Below are 17,599 nucleotides of genomic sequence, written 5' to 3'. Positions count from 1 at the left end.
GGAAAGTGCAGGCTAAATAGATTCATGGAGCGAGAGCTAGCCGTAGTGGCCCTGTCATTTCCCATCTTCTTTTTGCTGATGATAGTCTACTCTTCACAAGAGCTACCCAACAGGAATGCACTGTTATTGTTGATATTCTCAACCAGTATGAGTTAGCATCCGGCCAGAAAATTAATTATGAGAAATCGGAAGTCTCTTTTAGTAAAGGAGTCACTATGGATCGAAGAGAAGTATTGATGGGAATTTTGAATATGCGGCAGGTTGACAAGCATGAGAAGTATCTTGCTATCCCCTCTATCTCTGGTAGATCAAAAAGAGCTGTTTTTGATTCACTTTTGGATAGAATTTGGAAGAAACTCCAAGGGTGGAAGGAGAAATCGTTGTCTAGAGCGGGGAAGGAAATTCTACTTAAATCTGTCATTCAGACTATCCCGACTTATCTCATGGGGGTTTACAAAATCCCACATTCAGTTGTTCAGAAAATTCACTCGGTTATGGCTCGTTTTTGGTGGGGCAGTTCTGATGTTCACCGGAAAACACACTGGAAGAATTGGGATTCGATGTGCACTCTCAAGTGCTTTGGCGGAATGGGGTTCAAGGACCTAAGAGTGTTTAATGATGCTTTGTTAGGTAAGCAAGCATGGCGCTTAATTCGTGCGCCTACCACTCTTTTTGGCCGTGTTATGAAAGCCAAATACTACCCTACTTGTGATTTCTTGAGTGCCTCTCTTGGGAATTCGAATAGTTATTCTTGGCGGAGTATCTAGAGTTCAAAAGCATTGATAAAAGAAGGTTTCGTGTGGCGGGTTGGGGATGGTTCCCATATTGATTTGTGGAAGGACCCTTGGGTTGTTGATGAGAGTGGTCGTTTTCTTACTAGTGCTCATCATGTCTCTTTTTCAAAGGTGTGTGATTTGATTGATCCTGAGCACATGGAGTGGAAGGTGGATGTAATTGAAGCTACATTTAATGAAAGGGATGTGCGGTGCATTCTTGGTACTCCTCTTAGTCATTATGAGCTAACAGATGAGATCACTTGGGCGCTTACAAAGGATGGTCATTATTCTGTGAAGACGGCTTACATGTTAGGGAAAGGAGGTAATCTTGATCATTTTCATCAAGCCTGGGTTGATATCTGGAGTATGAAGGTTAGCCCAAAGGTACGTCGTTTTCTTTGGCGCATTTGTACTCACTCTCTTCCGGTTCGCACTCTTTTGAAACATCGTCACATGATTGAGAGTGATCTTTGTCCCTGGGGTTGTGGGGAACCCGAAACACCCATCCATGCATTATTCTCGTGCCCTCGTTGGCATGATTTGTGGAGAGAGAGTGGTTGTGAGGTGCTGTGGGGTGTAGATAGTGGTATTGATTTTTGTGACTTGATTGTGAGTTGGAAGAAGATTGATGATAAGCTGAAAATGAAGGGAGCCTTTCTCGCCTGGTGTATTTGGGGGGAGAGGAATAATATGGTTTTTAATCAAAAAATGACTCCTCACAAGATTCTCATGGATCGAGCTGAGAGATGGGCGAAGGACTGTGGGCTGTATTCAGCCAGCATCTACTTGTGCACCATGGCTGCTGCTGTGCCGAGCCCTCGCCAGTGGACAATCCCGCCGTGTGGATCTTATAAGCTGAATGTTGATGCTTCGTTGATGGTTGATGGGTGGGTGGGTTTGGGCGTTGTTGCGAGGGATTCAAATGGTGATGTTCGCTTCGCTGCCACTCGTCGAGTAAGAGCTTATTGATCCCCTGAGCTTGCGGAGGCTAAAGCCATCACAATGGGGATTCGGCTAGGGAAGCGATTTGGGCTCCAAGAAGTTGTGTTAGAATCGGATTGCCAAGTGGTGATCCGCCGACTTGCAAATAATGTCTCCTCCCTGTCTAAGCTGGATGTTTTTCTCCATGATATTTTTTCTTCTTGTGTTTATTTTAAATCCATTAGTTGGTCACATGTGAAACGTGACGGGAACTTTGTAGCTCACCATCTAGCAAAACTAATCCCTTTCGGGGATGAACAAATATGGGAAAACCACGTTCCTTCTGAAGTGGCGCCCTATGTATTGATGGACAAATTGTCTTTGGAGTAATAGAGTTATTCTTGTTCCCCCTAAAAAAAAAATGTAATAGTGTAAGTCAAGGTCAATCCCACAAAGAGAAAGTTGTTATATGATTAGCCTTTGAAATATGGTAAAACTAAATAAGATTAATATCAATGATGGTAGAATCAACTATATATACTAATCAATATAAATAAAAAAGAATCTAGTGTTAAGTATCTCCACTAGTATGAATAATACAATAATAATTCATACCCAAACTAATTAATTAATTGTTCACAATGAAAAGTGTACCCTATAAAATACCATAAACCTCTGTCAAGTATTTAGGCTTCTCTAATATGCAATCAAGTCAACTTCCGTGGAATCATGCAAATTAAAGACATTAAATGCGACAATCTAACAATGCCTAACGTACAATTCATTCTACCTACTCCTATGGAGAACTTCATCAAGTCCTTAATTAAAATACATAAATCCTTCAAAACCCAACTCTCATTGTGATCAATACAATGGAATATGTCTAATCTAGTACTGGTATATGCACAATTAATTAAACAAGAAAAATTAGGCGAAATTGAAGAAATAATCATGCATTAATTCATACCAGGGTTCAACTTAATCATATATTGCAGAACTACTTAAGCATAATTGAAATAAAAAACAAGCTAAAGAAAAATAATTAAAATTTAAAATAGAAAACAAAGAGAATAGATTAACAAAAGAAGTACTTGAATTGATGGATAGAAAGGTAGAATCTTGAAAAACAATGAATATCTACAAGTTTGTCTCTCTAACTTCTCTCTAAAAAAACCCTAAAAAGTGTATACAATGAACTCTATCTTTCCTTATCAAACAAAACAAAGATAAAAATAGTGTTCCCTTAATTAGTTGGGGGAAATTTTGCCAACCTAAAGCGCAAGGTGGTTTGAGACTTCGAAAAAACCAACCATTGAACCAAGCCTTTCTGGCCAAATTGGGATGATTATTGGTTTCTAATCATAATAGTTTATGGGCAAAATTTATAAAACAAAAGTACTTAGCTCAAAAAACGTTTTCAGAGTACTCACCAAAAACCAATGACTCCTTCATTTGGAAAAAAAAAATACTAGCTCAACATCATATTCTGAGAAAAGGGATTAGATTGAAGATTGATAACGAAAATTCTACTCTTTTTTGGATGGACAAATGGGTTCAAATGAGAGTTTAGCTTCAACTCTTAATCAAAATACGAACCATTTAGACCTTAATCTCACAATGGCAAATTTTATAAAATATATCAGTCATGGGACATTACCCTTCTCCAGCAATACTTACCATACCATAACATATCAAAAATTAAAGGATTTGGAAGCTAGATATTCATATAGATAGATAGATTTTTTTTATAATTTTTACTTAAATTAAATAAGAGAGATTAAGGATTTAAAGATATCTTGAAAAAGTGTTTAAACAATGTAACAATAAAAAAACGAAGGTGAGTATACGATTAAAAAGAAACATAGGTAGTAATATGTGTAAATGGATCAGGATGGAGTATTTGGGTTGGGTTGGGTTTGTAAACCTTCTATGGAAATAATATGGGCCAACAATTTTTTTTTTTTTAGAAGTAAAGTTAAAGAGTCACCTTCTTCCACCGACGAATTTCACATGATGCTTCATTGTTAATTCTTCAGTTGAAGCTTAACCACCAAACTTTGCTCTTTCTCTCTCCTCCTATCTAATCACTCTTCAGCAGATCTCTCGTCACTCTTCTTCTCTTATACCACTCACTCAACTTTGAGTATAACTTCCCACCTTTAAAAAATTCATTCTTAAACAATACCCACTTTTTTAATCACCCATTAAATTTTAATTTGCACTATACTCAATCAAAATTTCTTGTACCCAGAAACAATTTTCGACTCCTAGAACTAATTCTGCAACTGGGTATGTATTATTTTTGCGAATTATTCTGATTTTCGTTGAGAAATTGCGGTAAAAACAATGGTGAAAGAAGTGGAAAGAGGGGGTAATTTTTCAGAGGATGAAGAAGAAGATCGCCAGAACTTGATCCCTCAAAACGACGCCGTAAAACCCACCACCAATTCTCACTCTTTTTCACCTTTTCAAATTGATGATAATGGTGTGTTGTCGTCGTTACGACGGCGTTTTAAGATGAACAAAATGAGGTATCTTTTAGTGATCTTAATTCCTTTGTTAATTGTACTTTATTTTTCTTTAGGTTTTCATAATTCAAGTGTTTGGGATGTTAGATTGATTAATTCTCCTTCTGATCGTATGAGGGAATCAGAATTAAGGGCTTTGTATCTTTTGAAAGAGCAACAATTAGCTTTAATTTCTTTGTTGAATCGTACATTGGGAAGTTCTTTTAACTCTACATTAAGTAATAATGGTAGTGATAATAATAATACTTCTGGGTATTTGAATTTGAGTGAAATGCCTGTTGAAAAGTCTGTTTTTGAGGACTTGAAATCGAGAATTTTTGATGGGTTGATGTTGAATAAGGAAATTCAGAAGGTTTTGTTGTCAACTCATAATAATGGGAATGTTTCGGAATTGGGTGTTGGAAATGATGATTTGGTAGAGGGAGGGATTAGTATTTGTGGGAAGGTGGATCAGAAGTTGTCTGAGAGGAAAACTATTGAGTGGAATCCGAGGTCGGATAAGTACTTGATTGCAATTTGTTTATCGGGGCAAATGTCGAACCACTTGATTTGCTTGGAGAAGCATATGTTTTTTGCTGCACTTTTGGGCCGGGTTTTGGTTATTCCTAGCCATAAGGTGGATTATGAGTTTAATCGGGTTTTGGATATTGAGCATATGAACAAGTGTCTTGGGAGGAAGGCTGTTGTCACATTTGAAGAATTTTCGGAGGAGAAGAAGAAGGACTTGCGTATTGATAAGTTCATTTGTTACTTCTCGCAGCCTCAGAAGTGTTATGTGGATGAAGAACATGTTAAGAAGTTGAAATCCCTTGGTTTATCTGTGCCTAAGCTTGAATCACCTTGGGAGGAAGATGTAAAGAAACCCAAGAAAAGGACAGTTGAGGATGTTAAAGACAAGTTTTCTTCTGATGAAGGGGTTATTGCAATTGGAGATGTGTTCTTTGCTGATGTGGATAAGGATTGGGTGATGCAGCCAGGGGGTCCGATTGCTCATAAGTGTAAAACTTTGATTGAACCCAGTCGACTTATAATGCTCACTGCCCAACGGTTTGTTCAAACCTTTTTAGGGAAGGACTTTGTGGCCCTTCATTTCCGGAGGCATGGCTGGTTGAAGTTTTGGTATGTTCTGAATCCTTTACCTCTTGAACTTTGCTTTCATTGATGTACAGAAGCTAGAGCTTATTTCATGTGATTTGCTGAGTTATATGCCTTACGTTTAATGAAAATGTCATTGGGCAACAAGTGTTTAGATCTTGTATATAATTTCTAATCTCGTTTGAGTTGGAGCAATATAACCCGTTCCCGCCCCCACCACACCTAACCTTCCTTATAAGGAAAGAACTAGAATGTGGTACACTGTGGGTACAGGCACAGTTCAACAAAACGTAAGTAACACTCCATATTCCTTTACCTTTTTTAAGTACCAGAAGAAATTTCAGACAACATTTGATCCAGATTATATGATTAGCTTGACTTTTACTTTCCAGCTTGGGTTTGTTTCCACGATGTCGGATTGATGGTCACCCTGGTTTTCTTAGGATAGTCCTCAGCTTGTTCATGGTTTAGATATTAGCAATAACATTTTGTTTTGGATAAGAGGAAATGGAGAGGAAGGAAAATAATGGAAAGGGAGGGGGAACAAGTTCCCTTGTCTGGATGAAGGGTTGGTGGAAGGAAGAGAGGGAGAGGGGATGATCCAGTTTCCATCCCTCTTTGATAAACATCATCCCTCTCAAATTGGAGAGGTTTCAAGAGAACATGGAGCTCTATCTTCCCCCTCCACTTCCTCCTCTTTCCTCCCCTTGCTTTCCCTCTGATGTTGCTAGCCAAACAAAGTGTAACTGTCAAAAGCTGGTTGTAAGTTGTAACAGAAGTCTGCATGGTGAAAATCATCTGTTCATGTTTTCAATTATGTTAATTTCGAGAAATGCTAAAACTAACACCTTCTAAAAACTGTGGGTGGTGTTTGTTGCTATTTTTTTTACTTCCAAGTAGCACTTTATGGCATGTCGGATTTCCAGAGATCTTATCAATGTCAAGAAAAATTCGATATTGGATGAAGGTGTTTCAAATGACTGCTAAAGGTCAACATGTGTCTGAAATGGATCTCTTTTGTGATTTGAAGGATCTCAATGACTGAATGCGCTCAAAAGTGAAGGATTATATAAAACCCATACATTTATGGCCCTTAGTATCTGGAATATGAAGTACTTGATAATCTTGTTTCTACTGACATCTCATCTACTTTTGCAACATAATAAACTTTTCTTCTCTACTAGTTAACACTTGTTTAGTTAGTATACTTTTATCCACTTTCCCATCATGTAGAGACAGTTTTTGGCATAACAAAGCCTCTAATATTGTGCTCACTTGGGTTTTCAGCAATGCTAAAAATCCAAGTTGCTATTTTTCTATTCCTCAAGCTGCAAGCTGCATTGCACGGGTGGTAGCAAGGGCCAATACACCGGTCGTATACCTGTCCACAGATGCAGCAGATAGCGAAACAGGATTGCTTCAGTCACTCATTGTTATTGATGGGAAGCCTGTACCACTAGTTCAGCGGCCAGTACATAATTCAGCTGAAAAATGGGATGCTTTGCTGTACAGACATGGCCTCGCAGGAGATTCACAGGTGAGCTTCAAATTTTTTAACCTGATTGTTATGGTTTTAACTTTTATGAAATCTACTTATAATTATCTTATTACTTATGTTTATTTTGTTGTTTAAGATTTCAAATCCACTTTATTATGTATTGAAGAAATTCCTTTTCAACGAGATGAATATTCATCTCTATGGTAGAAAGAATAACGCTTTCTGTGAATAATACAAAATTCTGCTACTGATGATTCTTATGTTTTTGTACTTTGGACTATGTAGGTTGAGGCCATGCTGGATAAAACAATATGTGCAATGTCTAGTGCGTTCATCGGATCCTCGGGATCTACTTTCACTGAAGATATCCTGCGGCTAAGAAAGGGTTGGGGGACACTATCAGTTTGTGACGAATACATCTGCCAGGGTGAAGTTCCGAACTTCATAGCAGAGGATGAATGAATTCAGAAGCAGTTTTCTTTGTAGTTCTATTAGTAGTAGGATTATGATGTTGGTTTTTACACGCGATTGACATGTAAAAGTGGTGTATGATAAAAAGTAATTAGTCCTTGTCTCCTCATTCATTGATTCTATTTGTCCACATTCTTTGTGAAACTAGTGAAGACTGAACCGAAGAGAACTTGTATCTTGAAGTGTCAACAGAATTGGATTTATCCTACTCTTTTGTGGTGTTGTGGATGGCAATAAGCTCCGACCGCTATCGATTCCGTACTTGAAAACTTACAGTAGCTTTTTTTTGTTTAAATTGTGGGGAAGCTTGCATGACTTTGATTGTTTTAGAAGTTTGATTGTAAAGAAAGTGGTGGTATCAGTAATGAATCTGTGCTTACTTGTGAAGTAAAATTCATCCTGTTGTAGTTGTATAAGGTAATATCTTTCCATCTTCAAAAAATATTTTCTTGGTAGTTTACTTCATATCACTTTAGATGTGACATTGAGTAAATTGGGAAGAACTAAGAAGACATATTTTGGTAGAAGGTTTTATTGTCCTGAGACTTTCTTTGTAAAATTACATTTACATTCCCTTCGTCTTCAATTCATTAGTCCATTTTTTTTCAGTCTCTTACTAAGTATTATTCCCTTTGTCTATAGTTCTTCCTTTACTTCTCATTTTTCACGAGAATCAAAGAAAGTGAGACGATTTTTTCACCAAGTACTTACGAGTTTTTTTAAAAATTCACCATGCTCTTTTTATAATTTATCAAGTATCTTCGAGTTCGATAATAATACATCAAAATACCTTTAATAACTAACGACGATAAACCCACCCCCTCACTTTTGATGTATGCATTTCTCGACTCCAAGTTTGCTAAAGTCATTACTCGACCCCTTCTCATTTTAGCTGTGTTTCTTTAGTTGTCTGATGCTGCTGTGGTATAAATCCCGCCGTTTTCTCTCTTCATTTCTTTCCTGATTCCTCCATATGAGTATATCATATCTTCATGATTCACGATTCACCTACCTCCCCTTAATCTGCGCCATTAAAATCTGTTGTTAATAAACCTCTTCCTCCATTGCAAAATCTCCTTCATTAGGGTTTATGCTTCTTCACATTCAACTTCTTCACACATAAATCTTGATTAAAGGAATGATGAGAGCTAGATTGGTGGTATTTCCAGTAAAGGGAAGAAATTGGTGTTTTAGTCGTTCAATTGACCCCTTTGTCCCTGCATCGTCTTCGTCAACTCCTTCAACAGTCAGGGATCTCATTAAGTCTCTCTCCTCCTCTTCTCAACCTGTCTCTGCTAATGCTGAGCTCCTCATTGACTTCGCTTCTGATAAGGTTTCTCTCTTCTTTTCCAATAATGCTTATATAGAAGTTCGATTTTCGTAATATACCCAATGAGACGAATCAAATAAGACCGCACATGACTATAATTTTTTCTTATATGCTGGAAAAATATTTAGAAGATAGTGCCAAAATTTGAAATGGGAAGTTCTTTGGGAGAGAGATTTAGTAGCTTAATTTGGATGGTTTTGAGTAGTATTTTTCCAATTGAGGTTTGATTTGATTGTAAATTTGTACTAGTATGGTGGGTTTCTCCCATGATTAGCTGTCGCGTGCTCGAAAGCCGTTTGTAATTATGAACTGATGTTACTTCTGATGTAATAATATTGGTCACTTTTCATGTTGTTATGTATACTTCAGTGATTAGCTAAGAACAATCAGATTGGTTACTAGAGCTAGTACTAGTATGCCATTGTTGAGAAATTGGTTACTAGAGCTAGTACTAGTATGCCATTGTTGAGAAATTGGTTACTAGAGCTAGTACTAGTATGCCATTGTTGAGAAATTGAGTAGTGTTGTATTATGTGAAAATCGAGCTGAGTATAGTGCTGTTATTGAGATATTCTCGTCACAGTATAGTGCCCTTGCTTTGATACGTTATACATATGATTTTCTTATCTTTGTTTCAGTGTTAGGTTTTGGTCTATTTTGTTTTTGTCTGCTGGAAGATATGAGTGCGTAGTTGATAACTATTTATGTCTAACTTCTGAGGTTTGTGGAATGTATCTATTGAGTCACTTTTGAAATTTGTCTTTATGGTGACTAGATGAATAAAGCTTGGACGGGTTTGGAGAAGGCGCCAGAAGGGTCTTTTAAGAACAAGATTTATGGGTACTCTTAGATGTAAAATTTCTCTTTGCCTATTGTGCTTTGCTGGACTACGTCAATCATTTTGCTTAATCTAAGCCTAAAATTTTGTGCAGAGTTGGGGTATGGTTGCTATCTCGTGTCAAACCATCCGAGATCTTCCTGAAATCTATATCTAAGGACGTCACTGGAGTTGAAGTTACATATCCAACAAGGTTCTTTTTCACTTTCATGTTTCGACTCTTGCCTTTGAGCATTCCTTGTTTCATAGATTGGTATGAGATGTAAGATATAACCAGTTCTAGATCCGGCTTACTGGTCCAGCTTTAGTGCTTGTATACTGGTGTGGTTAGAAACGCATAGTTTTCCAGTTTTTTAGAGAAAAATCCTTTCCAGGACCCATGATCAATCCTTATGCTGGTGGGCTGGTGGGCCAAGATGTATCTTATGCGGTGCAAGTCTTTACTATTTAATAACAACAAAGAGAATGTTCAGTTACTAACACATTCAGATAGCAATTGTGCAACATCAATGACATAAACTAGATTTCATAACAGTCTGGGAAGTGTTCATACTGCTCAAAATCTCTTTCTATAGCTTTGGAAATACTAAATGTATTTTCTATTGGAGTATCAGTAGTTGAGTATCTGGATTTTCCAAAACTGCGAAATATTACATCCTTCTTTGCTGCTTTGTTTTTTATGTTGCAGTTTGAATGCTAGACTTGTACGACGGAGATTAAGGCACATTGCTATGAGGTATTGCAAGTCTTTTTCTTTCCTATCATTTGGAATTTATATGGAGGATGGTGTAATTGTTTTGTTAATTTGCGAAGTGCTGTTAAAAATGTATGTGGCACTAAACTAACGTTATAAGATGATGGAGGATGATAACGCTCTTTTGATAAGTTGCAAGGTTGGACTTTTCTCTGAGTGCCGCCAACTTTATTGGCATAGTAGTTCAGTTCTATCCTGCTCAAACAAGTAGTTAGGATTCGTTATTATTAGTGTTTGCTTCTTGGAAGCTCATTGTTCGCAAACATTGTCTTCCTTCCTCTTTTGATTGTGGCTAGGCCCTTCTATCTGGGGGAGGGCATTTGGTGCCCTGGAGGTGGTAATCATCTTACTGGCCTGGCTTTTTTTTTATGTGTGAAATGCCCTTAGTCTTCACTATCATGTATTGACTTGCACACTCTTTGTTGCCTAGCTAGTCTATATATCCTGTGAGAAGTACTGCGTTCATTGACGAGACAATGATACTTTTTTCCCGCAGTGGAGCAATTACTCACAAAAAGTATATGTATGGGTCTGCTTCGTTGCTTCCTTTATCAACTGTTTTTATGGTAAAGATCTACACCCTGGAATGTAATTGTTTTATGACGTATGGCTGTAAATTTGTGGCCATCAGTGATGATATGCTCTATTCCTTGATGATTAGGTTCTACCTCTGCCCAACATCCCATTCTTTTGGCTGCTATATCGTACATATTCCCACTGGCGTGCCTGGCAGGTGTGTACTGAACTTGTTGCTTTTGATTTAGGTTAGATCATATTTTGTGATTTTGTGGATGACTCTGAAGGTATATTGAAACCTGTAGGGTGTGTCCGCTAAATTTAAGTTATTTTAACTCATTCTGGTTGTGAATTGAACTTGAAAAGCCCTTATTGGCCCTTAACTTATTGGAAATTATTGTCTGTGAACTTAACTTATACCTTTCCGTTCTTTTTTAATCGCAACTTTTTGACTTGTACATTATTATATACTAACATTGACCATCTTTGTGGCTACTATATACTCCCTCTGTTTTTTTTTTTTTTTTTTTTTTACATTGAGATATTTTTCCACTAAGGGGTATTTTTTGTTTTTTATTGGATACTTGACCCTTTTTCCTTATATGATAGGTTGGCCCACCATCTCTCTCTCTTCTCACCACTTTTACTCTTGTTCTCTCAACCTTTTTCACTTTTTCCTTACTTTTACTCTCCTTCTCTCTAACTTTTGCTCTTTTTCCTTGGTCCATGTGCAAAAGCAAATGCCTTATTAGAATAACACAGAGGGAGTATAAAATAAATGTGATCATGTAATTTGTTGTTGGATTAGCATCAATTTTTATTTTCAAAATATCAACTTTATGTAATTTATACTTATTATATATCAAAGATATCAATGGTCAAAATCATGTGTTAGGCAAGCGTAGAGTCAAAACGTTGCAATTATAAAAGAACGGACTAATCATGAATCTATTAGCATTGAACATAACTTGTCTAAATTAGCCTTCAACTTTATTTATATAAACTTCTGTGTCTTGAAATAAGTGAAAATAAGATGGAAAGAACAATAGCTCTGATCTCCAATAAGATTTATTCTTTTTGTGGATGTAATCATTTCAAATGTCTGTTAAAGTCCTTAACTTTCATGGATGATCAAATCGATGGTCATATATTACTCAAGCTTGCTTAATTTTGCATATGTTGGTGTTTTTTTTTAATCTTTTGTAGCTCGAACATCCTTTTTAATATGAATTTTTATTCAATTTAGCTATGTTCAAGCTAGTCTTGGAGTATTATGATTACCATTTTAGTGAGACCTTCATTAGAGATACTAAAGTGATGGTACATCTTGTAGTAGTAACACTATGAATTGAGAAGACTACAGAGGTTTCTTGAAATTAATTGCATTTTACTAAAGAGAGCCATTTCTTCCATTTCTTGTAAACTACTTTGATATCTTGGAAGGATACTCTACTCCTATGTTTTATGAAATTTTAGATCCCACATGTAACCTTTTCAGTTATGAGGTCAACACTTTTGGTCTTAGCTCGTGAAAGCTCTTAGCAGCTGATGTTGTAGAAAGTAGAAACATCACTGAATTGCTGTCATTTGGAGTTTGAGCAAGAAGTTTTTCATATATAATTTTTTCGCACCATCTATATCAAGTTTTTAGTTTCGGCTACAGAATTTTTAATCATGAGTTTTCATATTGGTTTTCTGGGAGTATTTCTATTTGATACGCATATATGCATGCTGGACCTTGTCAGTTTCGTGTTTCGTGTCAATATTGCTCCTGCTAACAACTAATATTAAGGTTACATTTCTATTCGACTCTATTTGACTTCTATGGACTTATGAAAACTTATCGGAACTTATTGGAATTTTTTAAAGGCTTATTGAGATTTATTTGAACTTTTTTTTTTTTTTTGATATAAGTCAAAATAAGTTGAACAGATAAGTGCCTGAATACACATGTATTGCGAGCTGAAAATATGCTTTAATTTGCATTTGCAAATTTTTTTTCATCTAATTTTATTAGTTTTCCCAAAAAGAACTTTATCTACTCATGGGGCCTTTTATTGTTTAGATTCGATATACATGTCTACATCTAAAGCCATAATCCATTCATCATGTCCATTTGACTAAAATTGTAATGTTGATTGAATTCTTACAGGGCAGTGAAAAGCTTCTTCAGCTTGTCTCGGATGGTTCAGATGGTCGGCGTGATAGTAAGAAAGAAAATAAAGATCACAATATTTTTCATAATGGAAGTCAGGACGTGACTTGGGTAATGAGCCAAGTTCGATTCTCTTACATTTTTTAAAAAATGTTGTCCTTGTTGTGTTTCACTGGGCCCTTTCATCACTACTTCATAAAAAGGTGGTGTTGGAATATGCTTACTTATGAGCACAAAACTCAATATGTAGTCAAGCCAGGAATTTTCTGTTTTTGTAGTTGAAAAAGCTAATAATAGTTCTTTCAAAGTTTAATCAGTACTCTCTGAGCTTTGAGATAAAAGTCGGCCAGCCCTGTTGTAAATGGTGGCAGTGGGTTGGCTTGACGCAGCACAAGGCCCTGTGATAAGTTTTGTCCGGGCCACATCTGGAAAGACTGTCCCAAGGCATTACAGGCAGCCCACTGACCACCGTGGTCAATCTATAACTAAAAAAGTATAGGAAAAATGTTTAAGGTGGCACATAGATGTAGGCCATGGGAGGGCTGGCAAAAGTGTTGTGGGCCGCACGCTAAGAGCTGGGGCATAATTCACAGTCAGGTTTACATATAGTTTGAAATGACTATTGGAGAATCAGGTTTGTCGAGTTAACTTGTCATTGCTCACCGAGATTCTTTTTTATTTCTGGGTAGGTTTTGCGGCCATCAAAGGAACTGGAAGAACTTATTCGGCGTGGAAATGCTGATGATGGCCTTAACAAAGTCGTCTTAACTGATATTTGCAAGACTTTTGAGTTGAATCCGCAGGAGCTTCTCAAGTACGAGAAGCTGTAGTTGAAGAGGTTCAGTATAGGATTAGCATCACAGTTCGAAAACTTATCTTTAGGCTAAACAGATTTGCAATTTTGTCAAGAGCCGACTCCTACAATATTTGAGGTTGATAATTTTTAAGCACTAGGGGACTTGCTTCCAGAGTTTCAATCTAATATATTATTATCATGATTCATGGTTTTCAAGCCTATACATGTTATTATCTTTGATTTTCTGTTACGAAGTCCAGAAAACTCAACCACTGTCTCTTCTGCTTGCTCCTACTCTAATTTGAGGCTTATAGAGTTTAAGAATTTGATGCTTTTGTGAAATTAATTGTACAGTGTTCTTGTGGTTAGAACATGGAACAAGTTTCAGATGAGTGCCAATGTACAAGTATTTTCTCAATAAATGATGTTTTACCCTAGCACATTAGAAAACAGGCGTTATTAATGTAGGGATTGCAATCTACAGCATAACTAAATAATTGAGCAGGACTGCAAGAGTATCTTCATTTAGCGCTTCTTTCTGTAAAAAAGGATCTTCCGATGACAGTATGCTTGAATTGCAAGAACGAATGGGAAGACTATGGAGATACCTGTTACAAATCCTTCAACAATAAGTTTCTTCTGGCTTTCATCAGTCGTGTCCCGATGTTTTGCTTCTTGACCTGGTTGAGTTGAACAAGGAAGCTGTAAAACTCGACCAGATAGCCCTGGATTACCGACATAGCTAGCTCTTGTGAAAGTGTCAAACTGACCTCCTGTAGGTATTGGTCCCTCGAGGTTGTTATATGAAACATTAAACTTCGATAAGAAGTATAAGTTTCGCATTGATGTTGGGATTTCTCCAGTCAAATTATTCTGAGAAAGGTCTAGCATCTCTAGATTTATGAGATACGAAAGTTCTGGTGTGATGCTGCCTGAAAAATGGTTTTCGCTGAGATCCAACACATGAAGGTTCTGTAGTTGACGCATCTCAACTGGTATACTGCCACTGAGATGGTTGCCTTTGAGGTATATTGCTGGAGGCAGGTTCTGCAGCTGATTGTATTGGTGCCTAGTGGCATTGTTGGGGGAAACAAAAACAGGCAGCTCAAGATAATTTCGGTTCAGGTTTTGGGCAATCCTCGCTGATACTAGTGCTGGAAGCCTGCTCAGTTGCAATGGAATTTCTCCTGTAAGATGATTTATAGACAAGTCCAAGTAAAAGAGACTTGGCAGATTGCCAAGCCAATCTGGAATCCTCCCTGTAAGCTGATTAAATGACAGGTCCAGAACCTCTAAACTCTTCATATGAACTAGCCACCTTGGAACTTGCCCATTGAAGCTACATCCTCCTAAGGCAAGAACCTGCAGGTTTCCAAATTTTTCTGGTCCTATGAAGGTCTTTTCCCCAGGTATAACTTCATTATAGAAGTTTTTCGACAAGAGAATGGTGATCAGGTTCTTGCAACCTGCAAAAATCTTGATTGCTTCCGATATATTGCTGAAGCTGTTGTTGGAGATGGAGAGGAACGTTAGAGATGTTAAGGTCGACATATTGGGAGAAATCGATCCTGTTAACCTGTTGGTGGCTACTCTAACTGCAATTAGTGACTTGCATGAGAATAAGCTGTCTGGTAAATTTCCTGTGAAGTTATTGTTACCAACGTCAAGTATTTGGAGGCGGGTAAGTCTGGAGAAATCAAGCGTCGAGATGTTACCCTGCAGGGAGTTAACTCTTAAGATGAGTTTTACGAGATTTTTGCAGTTCATCAATGATGGTGGTATTGTACCATAGAGTTTGTTGATATGAAGGTGCAATTGCTCTAGCTTAGAGAGCTTCCCGACATTTATTGGGATGCTACCAGAAAAATTATTCGAGGACAACTCGATAATCTTAAGGTTCACAAGTCTCAAAATTTCTTCTCCAATGGTGCCACCTATCATATTTGAAGGCGCTGATAACTCAACAAGTGAACTTAGCCTGTAAATGTCAGCAGGAAGTACTCCAGATAAAAAATTGTAACCTGCTCGAAGTACTTCGAGTTTCGAGCATCTCCCTAGGCCAACAGAGATTTGTCCACCAAATTCGTTACCAGAGAAATCAAGTTTTCTGAGCAGAGGACAAGTGATACAGATGGATGAAGGAATATGTCCAGTGAAGCTGTTGTCACTAGCATTAAGACTGATCAAATTCGAACCATGGAAGAACCAAGAGAACTCAATCCCTCCGCAAAAATGATTGCTTGAAACATCTATAACTCGAATAGTCGAAGGGAAACTACCATTTGAGGGAAAAGATGTTGAGAGATTACCACTCAGAGAATTGGAGCTTATATCAATGATGTCAAGGCTATGAAATGAGCTGAAAATCCCATTTGGGAGGAACCCCATAAGGTGATTGTAAGATAGATTGAGCTTAGAAAGACTTGTAAGGTTTGTGAGCGAAGAGAAAATTCTGCCTGTTAACCCTCTTGAGGGTAGCCACAAATGAGTGACCCTCCCCTTGTTATCACAGTCAATCCCTTCCCAGGAGGAACAACAATCAGAGTCAGAACTCCAATTCAGTGGACCTTCGGAAGAGGAAAGCGAATGAGAAAAGGCGAGAAGGGAGTGTTGATCTTGTGGATTGCAAGTTATTTGGTAAGAGAAGGGGAACAAGTACAACAATAACACGAAGAAAAAGTAGCATTTTTTTTGAGGCAATGAAGGTAAGAGTCCTACACCTGCCTGCATAATTGGAAAACTATGATACCTTTTGTTTCCTCTCCTTCTAATATGTTTTTGTAGTTGCTACGATCGTGCTTTTATCTTTCTTTCATGGGACAATTGGAGGATGTCTCAGAGATGGATAGTTAAATTATGTGCTTCCTTATTAAACGTTATTATCAGTCAAGGATAGACTTGGTCTGTTGGTCAAGATGTTCTTTTCAGAATCTTAGTAAATTACTACTGAAAACAGTTTTATAGTGACAGTAGACTTTAAAAGCATAGGAAAATCTTCTGTAGTTTCTTAAAATGATTTTATAGGAGGTATCTATGTATGATATGAGAAAATTGCTTTCGTAAGATGAGTGTTCTTTAATCTCTGATGTATTGTCTTTTTGGCTGTTTGAAGGAGAATGCTTAATGCAGTGACTTGAGATATAACTGTGTCAGAATATTTTCTAAAAATGCCAGAGAAAATTCTACTGACGAATTTACAGGCACGGATAAACTTTGATATTATTTTACACTTGTGGCTTGAGATGTAAACTTGCCATTAATCTATTTATCTATGTACTTCTAACTTCATTGCTTAATTCACTGTTACAGTTAGTTGAAGATCATTTCAGTTTCATTTTTTGTTCATACAGTCCTGTTAACGAGGACATGGATTTGAATCTCATATTAGCTTAGTTTTGTGTTTGTCTCAATTCTTCAAAGTTACTTCAGGATATTCAAGTCACCAAAGTCTAAGCGTATGTACTCTGAGAAAATAAAGTGATGATCTCTCTGAACAAAAGAAGAATAGGATAGCCTTTTGGACTTCGCTTTGTAAGTTGCTTCCTTTTGAATCAAGAACTCGCAGTATAGTGAATCCATCCGGTATTAGGTGTTGGAGTTTATAGTAGAAACTCAAAGTTTGCTTCAAAAGAATATAAAGAATCTATTTTATCTTTTGCCTCACATTGAAAGAATAAAACGGAAGAGTAAGGTTTATAATCATTACTCTTCCTCTACCCTTTAAGTTGTGTAGCAATGAGGCTTTTAGTAGGTATGTGGTGATTGGTGTACCACGCGCGCCAGGGATTTGGGCTTTGGGGGAATAAATTTAACTATCTTTTTGGGTCAATTATTTGTCAACAATTAATGATCGTTTTTATCAGTCTTAAGTTAACTATCTTTTTGCTATGTTCTTAACCGAGTTCCTTATAAGAAGTTAGA

At 37.1% G+C, this 17,599-nt stretch overlaps 4 protein-coding genes across 4 annotated transcripts; 3 read left to right on the top strand and 1 right to left on the bottom strand.

Annotated features, from left to right (window-relative positions):
* The first annotated feature begins 215 nt into the window (after positions 1-215).
* LOC125492035 (uncharacterized mitochondrial protein AtMg00310-like) lies at positions 216-767 on the top strand. The gene has a single exon (XM_048634129.1). It carries the CDS (start codon positions 216-218, stop codon positions 765-767), a length of 552 nt encoding a protein of 183 aa, XP_048490086.1.
* A 2,881-nt stretch (positions 768-3,648) lies between these two features.
* LOC104899667 (hypothetical protein) lies at positions 3,649-7,497 on the top strand. Its single transcript, XM_010686898.4, has 3 exons — positions 3,649-5,344; positions 6,608-6,857; positions 7,104-7,497. Exons 1-3 carry the CDS (start codon positions 4,044-4,046, stop codon positions 7,278-7,280), a joined length of 1,728 nt encoding a protein of 575 aa, XP_010685200.1. The 5' UTR covers positions 3,649-4,043; the 3' UTR covers positions 7,281-7,497.
* Positions 7,498-8,117: 620 nt separating this feature from the next.
* Positions 8,118-13,928, top strand: LOC104899666 (hypothetical protein). The gene is made up of 8 exons (XM_010686897.4): positions 8,118-8,622; positions 9,395-9,459; positions 9,552-9,650; positions 10,146-10,193; positions 10,708-10,777; positions 10,873-10,944; positions 12,880-12,993; positions 13,572-13,928. The coding sequence occupies exons 1-8, from the start codon at positions 8,428-8,430 to the stop codon at positions 13,710-13,712; spliced, it is 804 nt and encodes a 267-aa protein (XP_010685199.1). The 5' UTR covers positions 8,118-8,427; the 3' UTR covers positions 13,713-13,928.
* A 275-nt stretch (positions 13,929-14,203) lies between these two features.
* Positions 14,204-16,066, bottom strand: LOC104900388 (receptor-like protein 3). The gene has a single exon (XM_010687803.2). It carries the CDS (start codon positions 16,064-16,066, stop codon positions 14,204-14,206), a length of 1,863 nt encoding a protein of 620 aa, XP_010686105.2.
* Between the last annotated feature and the right edge of the window lie 1,533 nt (positions 16,067-17,599).

Source organism: Beta vulgaris, chromosome 7, assembly GCF_026745355.1.
Source record: "Beta vulgaris subsp. vulgaris cultivar EL10 chromosome 7, EL10.2, whole genome shotgun sequence".
NCBI classification, from domain to species: Eukaryota; Viridiplantae; Streptophyta; class Magnoliopsida; order Caryophyllales; family Amaranthaceae; genus Beta; species Beta vulgaris.
Note: the sequence above shows the minus strand (reverse complement) of the source record. Positions and strands in the feature narration are given on the sequence as shown.

Bases quoted from the DNA above. Each gene is read 5' to 3' on its own strand.
- LOC125492035 (XM_048634129.1), top strand. From the start codon at position 216: ATGGATCGAAGAGAAGTATTGATGGGAATTTTGAATATGCGGCAGGTT.
- LOC104899667 (XM_010686898.4), top strand. From the start codon at position 4,044: ATGGTGAAAGAAGTGGAAAGAGGGGGTAATTTTTCAGAGGATGAAGAA. The intron at 5,345-6,607 runs GTATGTTCTGAA...TTGGGTTTTCAG, and splicing joins CATGGCTGGTTGAAGTTTTG to CAATGCTAAAAATCCAAGTT. The intron at 6,858-7,103 runs GTGAGCTTCAAA...TGGACTATGTAG, and splicing joins GCCTCGCAGGAGATTCACAG to GTTGAGGCCATGCTGGATAA.
- LOC104899666 (XM_010686897.4), top strand. From the start codon at position 8,428: ATGATGAGAGCTAGATTGGTGGTATTTCCAGTAAAGGGAAGAAATTGG. The intron at 9,460-9,551 runs GTACTCTTAGAT...AATTTTGTGCAG, and splicing joins TTTAAGAACAAGATTTATGG to AGTTGGGGTATGGTTGCTAT. The intron at 10,945-12,879 runs GTGTGTACTGAA...GAATTCTTACAG, and splicing joins CCCACTGGCGTGCCTGGCAG to GGCAGTGAAAAGCTTCTTCA.
- LOC104900388 (XM_010687803.2), bottom strand. From the start codon at position 16,066: ATGGGGTTCCTCCCAAATGGGATTTTCAGCTCATTTCATAGCCTTGAC.